We start from the raw sequence: 18,452 nt of genomic DNA on the forward strand, positions 1-18,452 counted from the left end.
GATACCGGCGATGGCAACTAATTGCGTGAGGTTATTTAGCCTCGCCAAGTTAACGGTGATGTCGCAGAGGCTTTCGATAACGATAGAAACATTAGAGAAGTTGCAATGCCTGAAGAATTAGGTCAGATATGGTGCGGTGAAGCTGGAGGCGATAGCAAGTGGGGGAGACGAGGTCTAGTGGAAGATTGGGATATAGTAGCAGGAGAGAATAGAGGGTGAGATTTGAAATATTTAAAATATTTAAATAAATATTTCAAACAACAAATCCAACGTTGAAGGTTATCAAATATCTCAAATATGACCCCGGATTTGATTTATTTGATTTGAGGGCAGCGCTGACTGGGACGGGTACCCGTCCTTCTAAAATTGGACGGGTCCCATCCTAATCTCCATATTTGGTATAATTTTTCCCGCTATCGGATTACCTTATGCCTTCTTGTTCCACTGCCTCAAGTAGTTTAACGAGTCCCATTTACCAGCTATTTCAACGAACCACTGGCTTGAGGTGAAATAGCCACGATATATCTGAGTTCCGAATTTACTCCAAATTCTACTAGAGCTAGAGCTGTGCCACAATACAGCTTTCTTCCTCTTCCACGGCCAAGTACAAGGCTTCTTGTTTATCGATATCCTGCTAGGCTATTTCCCAAAGCTCACCGATGCCTCTTCTACTTATGAACAGTCGCCCATTCTCGGTCTCTCGAGCTACTTGTGCTTCGATGCGATCAGGCTCTGCTTTGTCCTGGTCTAAATAAGCCACCATCTCTTCTTTGGTCCATTCCCTTAGGCTCGTTGATGTTGCGTAGCACCTCCCCATTTGCTTATAATCAAGACACCAGCTGAAGATTGCTTTTGGATATGCTAAAGGCAGGCCCATTGCTTTTCTATACTGGCGGGTACCTAGTGAGGTCCCGGTGGCTGGGCCTTCTACCAATCATCTCTTGGCGTGCCATATCTCTGGTGGATTGCTCGTGCATCATCGTACCTCAGCCGCGTTGTTGAATCTGGAACTGGATCTTGCAAGTGAAAAGGTGATGATACTGACGGTCCGATAGCAGAGAAAACTATACTACATATGGAAAATAGGACGGGACCCGTCCAATTTTAGAAGGACGGGTACCCGTCCACCTATTGACCGCCACCAAATGCCCTTTTTTCCGACCTTGCAGCCCTTATGGATTACCATGTAGATCATTCTCAGTGGGGCTCTGATCGTAACAGCGCATCCGCGATTACTATCTTTATTATAAAGCCTAGAGATAGTAATACTAAAAGTAATAAAATAAGTATAAGTAGTAAGATAGGCTCTAAAAGGAGCCTTAAGTATAAGTAAGACTTTCTAGCTATTTCTCTTAGTATATAAGCAGATAATACTAAGCTATTAATTTTTAATAAAAGATAAATATTTACTTCTATTAATTATAATTAATACGGTTAACATGGTTGATAAGCATGTGTCCTAAACAAGTATGTGTCCCACCACACTGTGCAACTAAAAATAGCCTACCCTATAACATCTAGCTACCTTAAATAAAATAGCTAAAAATCCTATAAAAATATATTCTTATAAACTATAGCTATTTATTTATAAAAATATTTCTTTAAGGTTTTTAGCTATTTTATTTTATATAGTAAAGCTTAATTATATAGTGTAAATAAGCTTCTTTATATACTAGCTATAAATAAATTAGCTAGAATTATTTTATTAATAATATAGCTTTCTTATAGAGTTAAATATATAACTTTTAAATTTTAGCTATTTTAGGGTTAGCTTTAATTTTATATTAGTTTTTTAAATCCTTATTTTTAAGAAGAGGTTTATAGGTATATATAGTCCTTAGTTATCTCCTTCCCTAGATAAGGTACTTAAATAATAATAATACAGTTCTGGCACTTTCAGAAGCCTTATTAAAGATTCATATCGGCTTATTAGTAGGGTTGCTAACTTTGCCCTATTATAGGATCCGTATCTATCCCCTTATCTAATTATAATTAAACAAATTAAACTTGCTGATACTCCGCAAGAAGCCATAATTATTAGTAAGTTATATCTCGTCAAAGATCTCCTACGTTGCTGCTAAACATCTGCCATACCTTACCATATAGTGCTGGTTCTACATACTAATCTAATAATAAATTCCGGGTTTTTGTTTAGATATAAACTGTAAACAAGATAAGTTCTGTGCTATTATTCCAGTTTAACTTCTCCTTGTGCATTGGGCTTTCTGATGGCTGGGAATTATCGAATTTAGCGCACTCTAAAAATCCTATAACCAGAAAAGGTCAGTCTACCCAGGCTAACACTAAACAGTACATTTAAATCAGTTATCAGGCTTTTACTTTTCTATCTCTGCAGCTAAGCTCCCTAAGCAAAGGTAAAAGCAGCAGAAAAGAAGATCCTTTTATAGTTCTAGTAAAACCTTGTTGTAACAGTTGGGTTCCAAACAGGTAAACTAGTCCGTACTAGGTTTATGTTTGCAGATTGCATAGGGCGTAATGCTAAGCGATGCGAAGTGTTACGTCTCTTAATGATTAAGTAATGCGTGTTAGGCTTATTGATGTAAAGATATTTTAATTAATAGCTGGTGAGCTAAGTTCTATGAAAGTGCTAATAAATATGTTCTATGTACTAAAGATGGTTGTAAGGGAGCGACGCAACACGAGGTCGTCGTCGGCCCTGGAACGATGCGGTCCTGGAGCACTATCGTTCCTGTACTTATCGGTCCTTTCCTGGTTGGTTAGTAGAGTGGAGTTTTTTGTGGGGGTACACGTGACGTAACCGCTAGAATCGTAACACTTGTCAACTGCGAAATCTCACTTATATCTTGTGAAATCCTTCTCCATGTAATTAGGAAATACGATAAGAATGTCATAACATCCATCTAGGGACACCGATTTGTCCCGATGCAACTACAAGGGCAACGATTAATAATAAGCAGGCCACTTAGCACAGGACTGCTATACTACTACCTTAAGAGATATTTCAAGATAAATCCAAAGCACCTTCCTCGTCTTCCTTTTATTTAGTCTTATCTTTTAAGTGCTATACCTTAGTGGCATTCTTTAGTTAGTCTTCTATAGATAAGTGCTAGTACCTATGTAAGACTTGCAATTAATAAGTATTATTATCTCTACTAGTAGGAAACTTGCCACTACTATTATAGGCATTAGCTATTTCTAATCTTATAGCCAGGCAACCTGTTAATATGCAAAGGTTAATCTCTATATGTAAGATATTTATATTATAGGAATAATATTAAAATTTCTGCATCTTACCCTCGGAGTAACTATTAACCAGCTTATGCCTCTTTAGAGTAAAAACCAAGCAGGTAATAAAATATAGCCTTAGTTTAGGCTATAGACCCCTGCTCCCTAGCGCAAGGTACTTTTAGGTAACCTGCCGAGCTGAAAAATACATATTTTTAAGGGTCTCTTAACTTTAAGCTATCTATAAACCCTGATAACGCCTCGTGATATTATCTTATTATACTTATAACCTGTTTTGCTTGCATATTATATACTTAGGCCGCTTTAATAAAGTCAATAGAATTTATAACCTATTTTAGCGAATATTATAAGCGTTGGCTTTTCTTTTGGCAAATCCTTTAGTTCTAAAATGGCTTTAATTTCCTAGATAACCTATACTTACTGAAACGGTCGGTTAAGCCACGATTCTAAAAGCAGATAAAGGGCAGGCTATAATTACTTTAGGTCATACTTAGAGACCCGAGTTAGTCCTAGTACGGTAAAGTCTAAAATCAAGCATCTTCTAATTTATATAGGCCCTACTAACTAATATATAAGCAAATTTAAGAGTATTACTTAGGCCTTAATAGTAATCTTTTAGCTAAGGCAGATTTTTCGTTATTGTAAAGATCTAATAAACCAGGCGAATATTAACTGTTTATTAGAAGTATAAAGTCCCTGGCACCTCGCCGACTAAGTTAAGCTATAAAGTCTTATTCTGCCATCCCTCCTATCTGCGCCGAGCTATACTGGATTATCTCTCTAGTTCTCTTATTTACTTAAGAATATGGCATATTTTCTCTTCTTTCTCGCCCTTTTAGGGCTTATAACGGCAAACCTAACTGGCTTCTCTGGCCGAAAGGGCATATTAAACCGCGACTTTGCAGGCATAGGCAGCATCTTGTTGGCTTTACCTGCCTCTTGCTCTTCTTCCGAGATTAACTGCGGCAGATCCTGCATTGCTGGCTCAGGAGAATGCTGCTCTGTAAGTAAGGGGTCTTACTGCAAAGCAGGAAAATACTATATTAACAATAGATGCTGCCCTAAGGGCGAAATCTGCACTGGAGAGGCAGCTAGTTGCAGCACCAGTAGACAGCTTTGCAGCAAATATTACATCCTAAATAGCGCTGTTTATTACAGCAATAGCAGTTATTATAATAGCAGGGAAACCTGCACTAGCGACGGATTCTGCTCTAAGGGCAAGGGCAGCAGCAGTAATAATAATAATAATAAACCTATTGAGATAGATAATAATAATAGTCCTACTAAGACAGATAATAATAACAACGATCCTATAGAGACATTCTAACCGCAACTAATAATTACCTCTGCAAGTAGAGATAGTAATCAGGGAAACATACTTTGCAAGTATAAGGGTCGAAGTGGAGGCGGTAACGGCAATAATGGTAACGGTGGTGATAATAACGGCTGCAGCAGTAATGGTGCTAGGTCGATGCTTGCGCCGAGTTTTGCAAGTATCCTGTTAGTAGTCTTTGTTTTAATGCTATAATTATTACAGATAGTTTACTTAAGAGTAGTATCTATATCTTAAATAATAATAATCCTTGGCAGTGTAATGCATGCCTAGCTCCTAATTCCCCTAAGTTCTAAGCAAGTGTAAACAGACTTACCTATCCTAGTATATTATCCTAATATTATCTTTGCTATCCTGCTATATCAGAGATATTATAAACTAGATATTAAATACAGCTAGGCTCCCTTATATATTTAAATAAATATTAGGATATGTTAATGTTTATAATAAGCTTGCATGATAAACAAGCTTGGGTGATAAAATTTTCAGCCTTTAAAAATTAAAAACACCATAAAAATACAGTAAACCGCTGAATTAATTGAAACTAATCGCTGTGTTCTCCATCAGAAACTGCAATAACTATCTGACACCTTCTTGAATTATAACCGGTCTTGCCGCATGTTCCACAGCGCCTTTCCTTCGCTCGTGCCAACCCTTCTTGGCCACCACCTCTTGACGATTCGGCCACTACCTGCGTACCACCATCTATCTGATCAATTGCTCGCCTTCCTTCCTCTACTGTTATTGCCCCTCCTTTCTGTAGTCGGGTTCTTTTTGCCCTCCGCCGCCGGCTTAGTGCCTCATTTGCCTGCCAAACATCTTAGAGCTTAGCCCTTAGTAAGGCCATCTTATGCATAACTGCCTTAGTTCCTTTATAAAATGACTTTAGTGCTTCTAGAATTAATTCTGGGGAACTACTTTGATGCCTTCTGATCCGTCTTTTAAGATATTCCGACTGGGATTGAGCCTTAAGCACGGTCTTTGGGGTCTTTGAAACCTAAGGTGTAGGCTAGTTAGCCCCCTCTTCTACCGGCGTTGGGGTCCGTAGCTGCACGTCAAGCTTTGAGACTACATATTCTGGGTCAAGAGGAATAATCCCGGCTCCTCTAAAGCCTTCCTTGATATTTCTCTCTGTCATAGTTGCTTAAAAGGCGGCGTAAAAGGCTAGAAAGAACTCGGTCTTGGAAACGTAGGTTATAGAGCATCGGATCAGATGCTAGATTTCTCGACCATACGCCTGCTTAAGCACGGAAAAGCACCCGACGTCAAGAGGCTGAAGTAAATGAGACGAATGAGGCGGCATACAAAGCCTAATGATCTTATTTTCCTCGCAATATCTTTCGAAGTCGACCAAGTGGTGACTTTCGTGCCCGTCGAGAATCAGAAGACGATAGCGATTTTTTGATCCCTTAGTTATACACCAGTCAAAGTGCTTTAGCCACTCGAGGCCTGTTTCATTATCTGTCCAGCCATTTTCGCTTGTCGCAATAGCCCAGTTGCCCGGGAGGTTGCTTTCTCGGTACCAGTTGGCGAGGTGATATTGGCCTGCACCTATGATGAATGGCGGGATTGCCTGGCCTTCCGCATTGATCACCTGAATAACCGTAATCTATTCTCGGTTTCCAGGCTGCACTGATTTCGGCCTTCCACGCCTGTCTGTACCCGTAATAACCATTCCGCTTGCAATCATACCCATAAGAAAGCCAGTCTTATCAAAGTTGTAGATTTCATCTGATCGGATGCCATACTTGGCGATTGTGTTCTCCACAAGCCTAAACCAGTTGCGAATAGCAGTCGGATCTTCGCATTTGGCTCTCCGGTAATCATATTTACGAAAGAAACGCGTCTTGAGCTCTTTGTGCCGCCTCGCGAAGTTGGAAGCCCAGCGCTTGCCGACGGGTGACGCGTTGCGGTCGGCGAGCAATCGGTTGGCCATTTCTTTAACACCACGCAGTCGCGGGGGAAATCCTCGCGAATCTAAGTCTAGAATGAACTGAACTATGATTTGTTCCTCTAGATCAGACAGTTTGCGTGACGTAGGGACCCAATCGCTTCGAGATTGAATGCCCTTCTGCCGGCGCCATAGGATCATACGGCCAACTTTATAGATCTCTGCAGCGCGTCGGAGCTTTAATTTTGGATCATTTTGAAGGGCCTGGAGGGCAAGAAGGATTTTACCTTCAATATTAGGGCCTGACATATTTCGTGGTTGAGAATGAATTAGTTAAATAGAGATGATGTAAGTTGAGGGATTTTTGTCACGCATGCTTGTTTGTCACGCAAGCTTATCATGTCGTTACTCGTTCATCCTACCCTATAGAGATGTGCCGGAGCACGCCACACCTAGCCACTCATGCTTGTGGCATGCCCTCCTGACGTGCAAAATGCGGCTTTTTTTGTGATGAGGTGGAGCTCTGTTTGTCACAAGCTGCCGAACATCTGCGAATACCAAACCGACGACATACTGGGACTTCACTGGAGACTCCGCAGCATCTCGAAATTGCGCAGTTCATAGGCTTCCAAGATGCCTCCAGGTAAGATTCTTCTCTCTCCTTGCAATCACCTTCATCAACCTCTCCCAAGCGTTTCGCCACACTGCGGGATGGAGGGGCGCTTCGCGTTCGCGCTCCAAACTCGATCCCATCAACGCCAGCTCCTATCCCAGTCAGGATAAGACGAGAGCTAAGTTCCTGTAGCACTGCACGACGACGAATCTCTGAATCAGGGCAAGGCTTTTACGACCAAATCTCAGGGGAGCCGAAGGTCAACCTCAAACAGCACACTGTCGGTCGCGAACCGGGGCAAAGTCGAAGCTCCCGAAGGCGTCATTACGGACGAGAATGATAAAGAAGAAGCTGACGGCGAACTCGAGGATGAGTTGTGAGTTTCTCTGCAACGAGCTTCACATGATACTCACGAATCTCAGTTTTATTGTAGAGACGATCAAGAACCACTTCATCGACGAAGATGTGAGCATACTGCGTAAAGCTTAGCTGTGTCCATGACTGACGTCTTTTTAAGGCAACCTCATGTTTCAGGTTAAGTGGGAAGGTTTTGATAGCAAGAACGACTTAACTTGGGAACCCGAGGACAATCTCAAGTACGTACCAGGCATCTCTGCTTTATCCTTCAGTTTTCTAATCGGCGCGTTTCCTTAAGGGTATCGGGCGACGAGATTCTCAACGAATATTTTGATAACGATAGGTGGGAGGGACAAGATCTTCGAGGAATCAGACAGAGCGGCCAAGACCAAAAAGCGTAGACGGATGACAAATGGCACTTTCAGCAAAATGCCCAAGTGACTGCAACGAAAGAAGGCGTATGTTGCCGATGAGACTTTGATGGCGACAGGGAAGCAGTGAAGTCCTCCTCCAGGGTCTTGGGAGGATGAGATTGAGACGATTGACGCCTGTGAGGAGGACAACAATGGAAAGCTGATCGTTTATCTTATTTGGAAGAACGGCCAGAAGACCAAGCATGAGGCGCAGATCATCTACAATAAGTGTCCACAGAAGGTAGTCCATCCCTTTGTCACACCATTAGCTTGTCAGTTCCTGTGTTGACACGACCCAGATGCTTCAGTTTTATGAGCAACATGTCAAAATTATTAGAACGAGAGATATGCACTAAGAGACGGCACGAGGGCCTTCTAGGGGAGTCACGGATGTTACACCCCTACCCCTTTGCTTCCTTCATCAACCCGGGTGGGCCACTGAGTAGGGAAAAGATCGTTAATTCAACGGGTAAGCAGTCAAAACCGCATTTCTTGCATACAACGATTCATTATCTTGATAAGCGAACGAGAGGATCTATAGTAAATCTGGAGCATGCGACTGCCTCGGGTGAACTCGATGCTCAAACATACGCCTCAGATTAAGACTTGGCGGGTTCTTCTGATAGATCGGTCAAAGATGGTCACTCTGCCTTCCTTTGTCGTGCTGTCTCTCGGTCGACTTTGAACCAACTGCTGCAGGTATTTGAAGGTAAATCCCGCTGGCATGTGACACTCTGTATTCGCGGTAGCTTAGAAGTTGGCCTTAAAGCCACAAGTTAAGGATCCCCCTTGGCTCCTTGCATTTTCCCATCCATGCTCTTTACGGCCATATGCCTGTTCCTTTTGAGGTTAGTGAGAGGTGTATCCACACAACTGGCATGTTAGTCCGCTACTTTCAGTGCAGCAAGAAATGAGATGGGGTGGTGACGGGGGAGGAAAGAATGATAGGAACAAAAGGCAAGAGGAGGAGGAACACTTCCTTATTGGGGCGAATGGACTGGATGGTCGCGAATCGCAATCCCAACACAGCGGTTGAAACTACTCTTTAGACAAGTGGGCCGAGGGCCGTATTTGTCCGTCTTTGTCCGTCGTCTGAGAAGAGGATACACCGTCCACCGAAGTCCAATTTACACCGCCCCACAACAAGATAGGCTATAGCTAGTCAAGCACCACTCTTTCCGCCTCATTTTAAGTGTCCTAATACGGCCGGCCATTTCACCTTTATATACCTACTCGGGCTTGGCCCCCAGCATTTCCTGTCTCCTCTCAGAGCGTATCCGAGGATGAAATGTGAATTCGCCGTGATTTCAAATTGAAAGCGTGTCAAGTGACTTCTCACGAATTTGACTATCTGAATGATAGAAGCAATGACAATAAACATAAGTGAAGCCTCATCTTGATGTCCTTGTACTGCAGTCACGAGTAGGAGCGTCAAAAACTTTTGGTTTCTCAGCAGTACACACTCCTCGCTCAGCTCCTCCTCGTGATTGAAGCTAGAGAACGAGCCATCCAGCTTAATCGCGACACGGGTAAGGTCTTGCAGACGATATCGTCTACTAACCGCGGCAATGACGAAGTTCCAGACGAGCCGAAGAGGTGGTTGTCTACAATACAAGTCGTATACGGTAAACCAAATATGACGGTCCTCTTGAGTACTACCGGTAGTCTGCAAAGGGATTTTAGTATCTGTGAGTGGCAAAAATGGCGATTGATGTTCTCTTGGTTCCAGCAACGGCTTCTGAGTGTGAGAGGACGTTCTCTTCCGTAGGCGGTATGGTGTCGCCTAAGAGGCTGCGCTTAGATACAAGCATAGTTGTCGTTACTCAGACGGTAAGGTCGTGGTTACGGTCTGGTATGCTGAAGGAGATGGGCGACGATGCGGCTGAGGGCTAGTCCACTGTCTATCTACTGAATCCATCTACATCTACAGGTACCCAACATTTATCTTGCAGATAATGATAAAGCATCTACATCTATCTACATGAGGCTCTGGTAGCTAGGTGTAGATAGATTCGCCAGCCTTGTTGAGACTGGTGGTGGCGGCATCTAGAGCCTGTTGGTTTGCCGCGCATGCCGGGCACTTCGAGTTGGGGCGTCATACATCGCTCTCCGAAGATCGATACATAATCACAAACAACCTTTCTCAGGATCAGCGAGCCGAAGTGCAGTCCAGAGGCATTTCAACCCTCGCACACGGACGCTAATAAGACTCAAGAGATGCCCTTGGCGATACCGGACGTAGCATTGCTTGCTACTTGTGAACTGATTGCTCCCGTTTTTTTAGCTACAAATCATCTCGGACGACATTCCTTTCAACTTTCCATAGATTGGCATATGCTATCCTACATCACCACACACTTGCTGTCTTTAGGGGCCAGTGGCCATCCTAAACCAGCAGAGATTCGGACATCAACTAATTCTTCCCGCCACGGATGCCCCAGGTCCACCGCCAGTTGGTTAGTATAGTCTCCCGCGTTCATATCAGCCCCGTTCGCGACCAGCATCCGTGCCACCGCCCTGTGTTGTGCATCCACCGCCAGCCGCAGCGCTGTCTGTCCGTTTCGGTCCATGATGTTGACATCGGCATCATTCTGGAGCAGCAGCTTGACCAACGCCTCGTGCCCTCTCTCTGCCGCCCACAATAGTGGAGTCCGCCCTTCGTATGTTGTCTGGGCGGATTCGTAGCTCAGATCAGGGTATGTTGTATATCCAATAGTCGGGCAAACTAGAACGTTGGCATCGGCTCCGTTGTCTAACAGCCTTTGAGCTGTCTCGATCCGGCCGTGGTATGCCGCCCAGATCAACGCCGAGCTACCGTGCTGTTTGACATTGTTTTCATATAGGTAATCGGAGAGTAAATTGTGCATGCTTGCATTCGTTCGCGCCAGTGCGCTGATATCCCCCTCCGATTCTAAGGATTCAGCGAAATGAAGTAATAATTCATTGGGCAGATCAGGTAGCAACATTTTTTACTGTTGACAGGGTCCACAAAAGGGTCCACCGTGCAAAGGGGAGGCGTGCTTGACTGCTTTACATATTGCGGAAACCCAGCCGGGGCACAGTCAGCGCCGTTTGGGGACGGGACGCGCTGGCGCTTGCGTGCAGAGCAGGTGAGTCCGACGCGTAAGAACCTTCTGGATGAGATGGTGCAATCCCCAACACGAGCGGGGTGACGCCCCTCTGTGACTAGAACGCAACATCAGAGCGTGGCATGTGTGTTTGCGCCCGTATCGCGGAGACCCCAGAGACATTTCCATTTGCTGTCTCCTTAGCTTGTACGGTTGTCGCATGTACTCTCCGCTGCCCAAAAAATGGCGCCTTGAAGACGATGGGCTCCACAGCACCTGGACCACTGTCTGCCTGTCAGCACACCGCGGTTCCAGGTAAGGGCCGTAGGTATTATTCTCCGGAGATCCTGTCACAATCCATCATATAAATTGGTATAAAATAGATTTATTCAAGTATTACCGTGGGCACCTCAAGTGTGTTTAATTAACCAAAGAAATCCGAGGACATGCAGTTGTGGTCTTAGCCCCACTTGCCGTCTGGCTTCACTAGCCCCGTTACTGGCTAGTGTGTGCTGTGATGACTGGCCACATGGGTCGCATTGCTGGAGGTTGATGTACTCTGCCGGAATTAAGCAGTGTACACCACACACGGCAAGCTCGGACACGGTTGCGAATATGTGTTGGAGAAGTGGCATGCATGATGGTGTTACACCGCCATCGGGCCGAATAGGATCGCACTCTTTTCCTCGGTGCCTGGGGACATGAGGACGCGACGGTGCGCCCCGTCCCGAAGGGCCATCGTCTCAACCTAAATTCACGCCTCGATGGTCGCCATAATTGCGGGCTCGTGAAAGTTCACAACCAGACGTCGGTAGATTGTACCCATAGAGGTCCTTCCAAAAGCATAAAAAGTCTCCCTCTGTTCCTTCAGCTCCATTTCAAGGTGCCTTCACGCGTTCGGGTGGAATTGTATGAGCAAGCAACAGGCCAGCTGGCGGTGCCGTGCCGATCCCGACGATGTCACTGACGCCACCTGCCTCGCCGACGCACGGTTGGCTGACGTAGGGTCTTCACTCCTGGCAAAGCGCAGGCTGCATCATACTGTCGGTAAAACGCAGCTGGGTAAATGCAAGATGCACAGAAAGGCCCGCTATCTAGCGTCGAGAATGACAATTTCATCCCCCGCCGGAAGCTTCCGCAGGGCCTAGACTAGACAGGCAAGCCACATCACATGACGGGAGTACGTGAGGGGCACGAAAAGTTTAATCTCAGAAGGAATTCCTGCCAATTCCCCGCCAAAACACCATCAATTCATTTTGATACCATCAATGAATTCCCCTCCAATTCTAGAAGAGAGACAGGTCATCAACCCCTATGATGACAACAGCTTTATCAAGGACGAGTACAGTCATTGCTTGTGGCAGGGGGACCCCACCCGGGCCGTTGATCTTCTGGCCGAAAATGACCGAGGCACCAACTTCAGGCCTTTCCACGTAGAAACACGCAACTTTCGCATCAGCCCACTGCCTCCAACACCTCTCCAACTATTCCAGCTTTTCCTACCCATACAGGCTGGCGATCCATTCCACGTCCACCGTCCACGTATCCACGGCGTGGAAATGGATGGTCCGTGCATCCATTTCCATCCATTCCATGGAGCTGGCCGTTACATAATCCATCCATCCACGCCAGGGTTCCGTGGAATGGTTAGGTGGAAATGGAAGCAGGGGTATGGACTAGTACGGGGTTCCTAGCCTAGTCCCCAAAATACCCTATAATTCAGGGTAGGCCAACTTGGTCATAGTCGGTAGAGATCTCAAGTACCTATATACCAGGCATTTTTACATACAAATTAAGGTATCTTTAAACAGAATATAACAGCCAGGGGGTCGTAGGCATTTCGCGTCACGGTGCCGCATGCAAGCGTCTCCTTGCAAGTGCATTCTTGCAACTGCATTCTATACCGCATAGAATGGCTGAGAGCCTAATTATCAGCTCTATGGTGCTCGAGCCGCCAGACCAAGGGGATAAGAAGAACTTATAGGACCTCTTCCCTTGGAAAGACTTCCCTGGCTATATGCAATCCTAATACTATGCATCTATATCGTCGTAGATATGGCAATTCGGCTATGATATCGAGAAGAGCGATGACGATATAAAGCGGCGATGGGTTTGCAAGGTCTGTGTTAACAGTCGCAGGCTAAACCCTCATTCGGCGGCCTCGAGTGGTACGCAGAACGCGGAGATCCATCTCTGGAATAACCACAAGGTCTATGACCCTTCCAGAAGACAGAAGCCGCCTAGCAAAGCAAAGGAGAAGACACCATCGAGGAATATCGCCGAGATGATGAAGTTAAATACCCGTGATGCGCGAGAGCAGCAGATTGCAAACCAGATTATTGGCCGTTTTGACCGGCTAGTCTTCCAGCGTTTGGTAGTCTCGTGGATCATCAACAGCAACTCTTCTTTCCGACAAAGTGAAGATCTATATCTCCGCGCCGCTTTCGAATATCTTAATCCCCTCGTGAATACAACCGAAGTGCATATTACCTATAATACCGTTTGCAGGCGTATTCTTCAGGTGTACGAGGAAAACAAGGCTGAGATTAAGCGAGTATTAGCAACAGCTCCAGGGTTACTTTATATTGCATTTAATGGCTAGAGGTCTAATAATTGCCACGCTTTATATAGAATCTATTGCTACTTTCTTAACACCCTTGGCTAGCCAGGAAAGCTTATGCTTGGCCTTCCTGAGCTTATTGACCGCCATTCTGGGGATAATATCGCCACCCACGTGGTCGAGGTCCTTCGAAGCTACGGCATAACCTATAAGGTAGGATATTTCATAGTCGATAACGCCAGCAATAACGACACGGCGATGGAAGAAATTAGGAAGGCGCTCGGTTTCGAGGGTAAAACTCGGCGATTACGCTGCTTTAGCTATATCCTCAGTCTCGCCGTTAAAGCACTTCTTTTTGGCCATAATTCCGAGGCCTTCGAGGACGATATCCAAGGGAACAAGACCCTTGACGCAAAGGCCTACGAGCTATGGAGACGGAAAGGACCAGTTAGGGAACTTTATAACCTTATCTTCTGGATCCACCGCTTAGACTCGCTTACTAATCTCCTCCGGTCTCTTTAGCTTACCGCGTATAGCAAGTCTGACGACCCGGTGGTTTAAGCGAAAGACCTGTAGATGTTATCATTCATGTGGTTACCTGTTGGCTTTCCACCCTTTATATAATTCGGTGTGCCCTTCCCCTGAAGGACTTCCTCGAGGACCTTTGGTATGAGCAGAAGAGTGAGTGGGAGGGGTTGGTATTAAGGGGAAAGAAGTCAAGCAGCGAGATGCCGCTCTGCCTTAGGGACGAGAACAAACTCGAGGAGAAGGACTGGGCTATTATTTCCTTATTTAACAAGGTCCTTTAACACTTCGAGCACGTTTTAATTACTCTCGAAGGCGATGGTCAGCAGCGCAAGCGGAAGGAAGGATACATTAGGGCATATAGGTGTCCGTGGGATACCCTGCTTGGCTATGAATACCTCCTTGGCAAAATGGAGGGATATAAGGCTGCTGCCTATTAATATCCCGATCCCGAGCACTTTAAGGTTAGCATTAACCTCTGTTAGAAAAAGCTTGACAAGTACTACTCGAGGCTTGACGAGACGCCGGTTTATTATGCCGCCATTGCACTTCACCCAGCGTATCGTTGGGGATATTTTGAGGACGTGTAGGGGGACCGCCCAGACTGGATCTAAACTGCGAAGCCCCTTGTAGAAGAACTATACCGGTCCCACTATGAGCCGCGAATTATCTCTCGAGATCGAGAACGCGGCAAGCCGGTCACGAAGAAGCGGCGCATATACCGGAATCCCTTTGATGAGTATCGTGAAGAATCTCGTCAGGCCCCGACTCTATTACAACCAGCTTCATCGATGACTACCTTGTTGCAAGCCGAGGACGCGGCTAGCAGTTCTACACATGCTGTTAGCAACGAATACAGCGATTAGTTCCGTGACGTCTATAAGTCCGACTAGAATATCCTAGATCCTATTAGCTATTGGTATAAGAGACGAGAAGAGTATCTACGTCTATTATAAATGGCTCTCGATGTGCTCTCTGTCCTTCCTATGTCTGCTGATGTTGAGAGACTCTTCTTAACATGCGGTCGAATAGTTCGAGACAATCGTGCCAAGCTGGACGTTAGTACGATCGGGATGACACAGACGGTGAGATAATAGCATTTTGGAGGCTATATTAAGAGCACGGAGAAGCTCCTTGAGGATGTAAAGGTGCCAGGGACTGATCTGTTAGCTGAAATAAGCTTTACGGAGGCCTGGGAGGCAACGGGTGGGAGGATCACGTGTACTGTACCTTTATAGCGTCCACGCATTTCCATTTCCATCCATTCCATCCAAGGTGGGCCTAAATGGACGTCCATCCATTCTACAAGAGGCTGCGTGGATGGAAATGGAATGGACCGCCAGCCTGCACTGCTAAGCCAGGGCTGCTGGATTAGGATGACGTCTACCACTTCCGCCCAGCCGAGCAGTAGAACAACGTGAGCGGGCAAGACTTTCCCCATATTACTCTAGGCTATGTGGATATGGTTTTTTTCGTGCATTTTGTGAATGCCTTTACCATTCGTTTGGCAGAAGCCATCACAGACGACTCTACTGTCACGACAGCCTCAAAACGCACCAACCATATCTCGTTACCAAATTTCCAAAGACAGCATTTGATGCGGGGTAGTCATTTCGACCCTTGCCAGCCATGCATTGTGTGCTTTGATGTTTCCAGCAGGGTACCAAAATTTTCCAACTGGTGGTGCCAGGGATTAAACCCGATCGCTAACTGTTTCCGGCAACTGCCTCTAAGCGATATGCTAATGCAATGATGTGTTGTTGTGTGACAGGTCGCTTTGGAATAGCTGCTCTCCGTGAGGTGGATACACCAGGCTCTGTCCTAGCATGTTAAGGCGAGAACCGATGATGACCATCGTTATCTTAATCAATCGCAGTTACCTCAATTCTGTTTTCAAGAAGCGAATGAAAGACAACGCCTCTGTTCACGATGACAGCCGCCAGACATGCCCCTAATGCTGGGTCAATCCGCTTTAAACCTCTCGTTCTGTTTATATATGACTTTTACGTGATTCGGTTCTCTGCTCCTCTGATCTGGCGCGTCTCCCCACAAAAGTATCTGCGGCCTCTATTCACAAACAACTTCTCTAAAAGGCATCTGGACATTGGCGTTGGAAATGGCTACTTTCCAACAAAGGCCATCGAAGATCTTAAGCGAAAGCCTGAGGACCAGCATTTGACTCTAGTCGATCTAAGCGAGCATGCTCTCATTTCGGCCAGACAGCGTATTTTATCTCAATACCCGCAGACAGATATCTGCTGCGTCCTTGCTGATGCGGCGAAACCTCCTCCTGCTTCACTAGCGGATAAGCACTTCGACTCTGCTTCGCTCTCCCTGGTTCTGCATCATATGCCAGGCCCAACTCTGACCAAAGCCGAGGCAATTCGCAATGCAAAAGGTCTCTTGTCGGATAACGGCGTCCTAATTGGATCTACAGTACTGGGCAAGCAATGGGAAAAGACAGAGCAGGGCTACAAAGTCAAGGATCAGAAGCCTGTGGGGCGCCTCGCGTCATTTGCGCTGGGATTTTACAATAAGCGCGGAATCATGGATAATTTGCAAGAAGATCCTAACGTGTTGGAGAAGGTATTGCAGGAGGAATTTGAAGAGGTTGAGACGCAAGTGGTAGCTATGATGTTCTTGTGGCGGGCTGCGAAGCCGCCAAAGCAAGCAGGAAAATAATAACCAGGATTTCATAATTCTGAATTACCATGGTTCCACTTCTTACTTCCTTTTACATGTTTAATTATAAAGCACAGATTTGGGTAATGTGCTCTACCGTCTTTTTTAATTAATATCTCTAATTGATGCTATTTAACTATGCGGATCCTGCTCGATAATTGCCGTCGTTTCATAGTACCTGACCTAAATTGGATGATGATAATCTATCGGCTGAGGTCTCGGCCCACGTCCATGCCTTAGTGTCAGCACCATCATGGTTTACATTTCACTGGATTCGGATGTATCTGCATAGTTGGTGTCAGCGCTAAGTCTATAGCTCGAAGTGAGGATGAGCATGTGGCCCCTCAAGGCCCGGGCCGACACTGTGAGTATGTACCAACCCCCGATAATAAGCGGCGATCAAGCCTTCATACGTGTAAGCTTGCCTTTTTGTCTCGGGATATAGCGAGGTCATCATGTGCAGGATCCCCCTAATAGCGCCACAATTGCATGCCAACTCCGTGGAACGAAAAATTAATTGTTCAAGCCTTCAGCATATGCGTGCTGATATTATCCCATGAGCTGGTGGATCAGTCGAGACCAATAAGCTGGTGACACGATGATTTTCGCCTACCACGGTTGTGCACAGTAGCTGCATGAACTTCTCCTCATTCATGATATCTTGGCAACGTTTTTTTTAGATTATCATACCATAAAACGGCACCTAGAGAGTAAACTTGGCAGGTGTCACATCATTACCGACGTACATACAGCCATGTCCGGTCATTCCGACCAACAAGTTATACCAGGGAGTCCCTGAATAATCCGAATACAGTCCCTAGCGATGACAAATGTTAATCTGCTACAGAGCACCAGTTTTACTCCATGAAATAGAGTTTACTAATAGACAGGCAAGACTCATATTTGTTTATCAGTATATTTGCTAGTAGGTGGCAAGTCTATAAGGACGCGAGCTGCGGTGGGCTGCACTAAGCTGCCAATGGAACATCATCTTTAAGATCATCAGCCTCCTGTACTTCTTCATCAGTCAGTCTCCAATGCATCACACCAAACTAGCACTTGCCGTCTCTGAGAACTGTGCTACTTGCAGATGCATCCAGCGTGCATTGATCGTGGCTTTTCGCATAAGCCCTCTCACACAACGTAGCGGGACTGAACTCCAGTACTGAATCCTGGATATTGTCAGAAGTCCTCGAGCATGAGTCTTGCGGTGTCATACACTTTGAAAGGTGAAGGCCACGTCAGTTGCAGATCGGCTGCTGCTTCGATCTATATGGCTATAATCCTTGTTATTCTACTAAACTACCTGCTTGCCCCCCACACCCCCAACAGTAGAGGCCATCGTCGCGTAGCGCCAGGTGAAGGGTAAACCAGTAGCATCTCAACAGGTTGTTGGAAGACGAGATGCCTACATGATACTGGCTTAAGATACCAATGCAGCGTTATCCTGGGCCATGAAATGACGTGTCTGTTGGTTCAATAGCGGAACTGATGGAAGGGATTCACTAAACGGAGGTTTAAATGAGTGGAGCATCCTGGGCAAATGAGGGGACCTAGCCTGCACAGCGTTGACAGAACATCGTTTTTCTGTCATTAACATTGAGGGATTTAAACTTGGATCTTCTTATCTTGTACTCTTCTGCTGCGGCTATTGTTGATCATGAGTAACAAATATCCTGAGTGCCAGCCTTCTAATGGCACACGGGTTCACCTTTTCCCTGAGCCCGTGGGCACGATCACAAACGGATCTTTACCTACACACGATCAGGGTTCAAATCCATA

The 18,452-nt window shown here is 45.6% G+C and overlaps 5 protein-coding genes across 5 annotated transcripts; 4 read left to right on the forward strand and 1 right to left on the reverse strand.

The window, feature by feature from the left end:
- Window positions 1–7,085: 7,085 nt before the first annotated feature.
- Window positions 7,086–7,823, forward strand: FOXG_22247 (uncharacterized protein; the record flags this gene model as incomplete). Its single annotated transcript, XM_018402646.1, has 5 exons — window positions 7,086–7,095; window positions 7,258–7,441; window positions 7,499–7,530; window positions 7,583–7,661; window positions 7,721–7,823. 5 exons carry the CDS (start codon window positions 7,086–7,088, stop codon window positions 7,821–7,823), a joined length of 408 nt encoding a protein of 135 aa, XP_018256508.1.
- A 333-nt stretch (window positions 7,824–8,156) lies between these two features.
- Window positions 8,157–8,438, forward strand: FOXG_15883 (uncharacterized protein; the record flags this gene model as incomplete). The annotated part of the gene is made up of 2 exons (XM_018395991.1): window positions 8,157–8,304; window positions 8,377–8,438. The coding sequence occupies 2 exons, from the start codon at window positions 8,157–8,159 to the stop codon at window positions 8,436–8,438; spliced, it is 210 nt and encodes a 69-aa protein (XP_018256509.1).
- Window positions 8,439–9,536: 1,098 nt separating this feature from the next.
- On the forward strand, window positions 9,537–9,728 carry FOXG_22248 (uncharacterized protein; the record flags this gene model as incomplete). The annotated part of the gene is made up of 1 exon (XM_018402647.1): window positions 9,537–9,728. The coding sequence occupies one exon, from the start codon at window positions 9,537–9,539 to the stop codon at window positions 9,726–9,728; it is 192 nt and encodes a 63-aa protein (XP_018256510.1).
- Window positions 9,729–9,797: 69 nt separating this feature from the next.
- On the reverse strand, window positions 9,798–11,273 carry FOXG_15884 (uncharacterized protein). Its single transcript, XM_018395992.1, has one exon. The coding sequence runs from the start codon at window positions 10,799–10,801 to the stop codon at window positions 10,178–10,180; it is 624 nt and encodes a 207-aa protein (XP_018256511.1). The 5' UTR covers window positions 10,802–11,273; the 3' UTR covers window positions 9,798–10,177.
- A 3,205-nt stretch (window positions 11,274–14,478) lies between these two features.
- Window positions 14,479–16,754, forward strand: FOXG_15885 (uncharacterized protein). The gene has a single exon (XM_018395993.1). It carries the CDS (start codon window positions 15,918–15,920, stop codon window positions 16,668–16,670), a length of 753 nt encoding a protein of 250 aa, XP_018256512.1. The 5' UTR covers window positions 14,479–15,917; the 3' UTR covers window positions 16,671–16,754.
- The last annotated feature ends 1,698 nt before the right edge of the window (window positions 16,755–18,452 follow it).

Source organism: Fusarium oxysporum, chromosome 2 (genome assembly GCF_000149955.1).
Source record: "Fusarium oxysporum f. sp. lycopersici 4287 chromosome 2, whole genome shotgun sequence".
NCBI classification, from domain to species: domain Eukaryota; kingdom Fungi; phylum Ascomycota; class Sordariomycetes; order Hypocreales; family Nectriaceae; genus Fusarium; species Fusarium oxysporum.

What these genes read in the sequence shown, in the direction of transcription:
- FOXG_15884 (XM_018395992.1), bottom strand. Translation starts at nt 10,801, where the DNA reads ATGTTGCTACCTGATCTGCCCAATGAATTATTACTTCATTTCGCTGAA.
- FOXG_15885 (XM_018395993.1), top strand. Translation starts at nt 15,918, where the DNA reads ATGACAGCCGCCAGACATGCCCCTAATGCTGGGTCAATCCGCTTTAAA.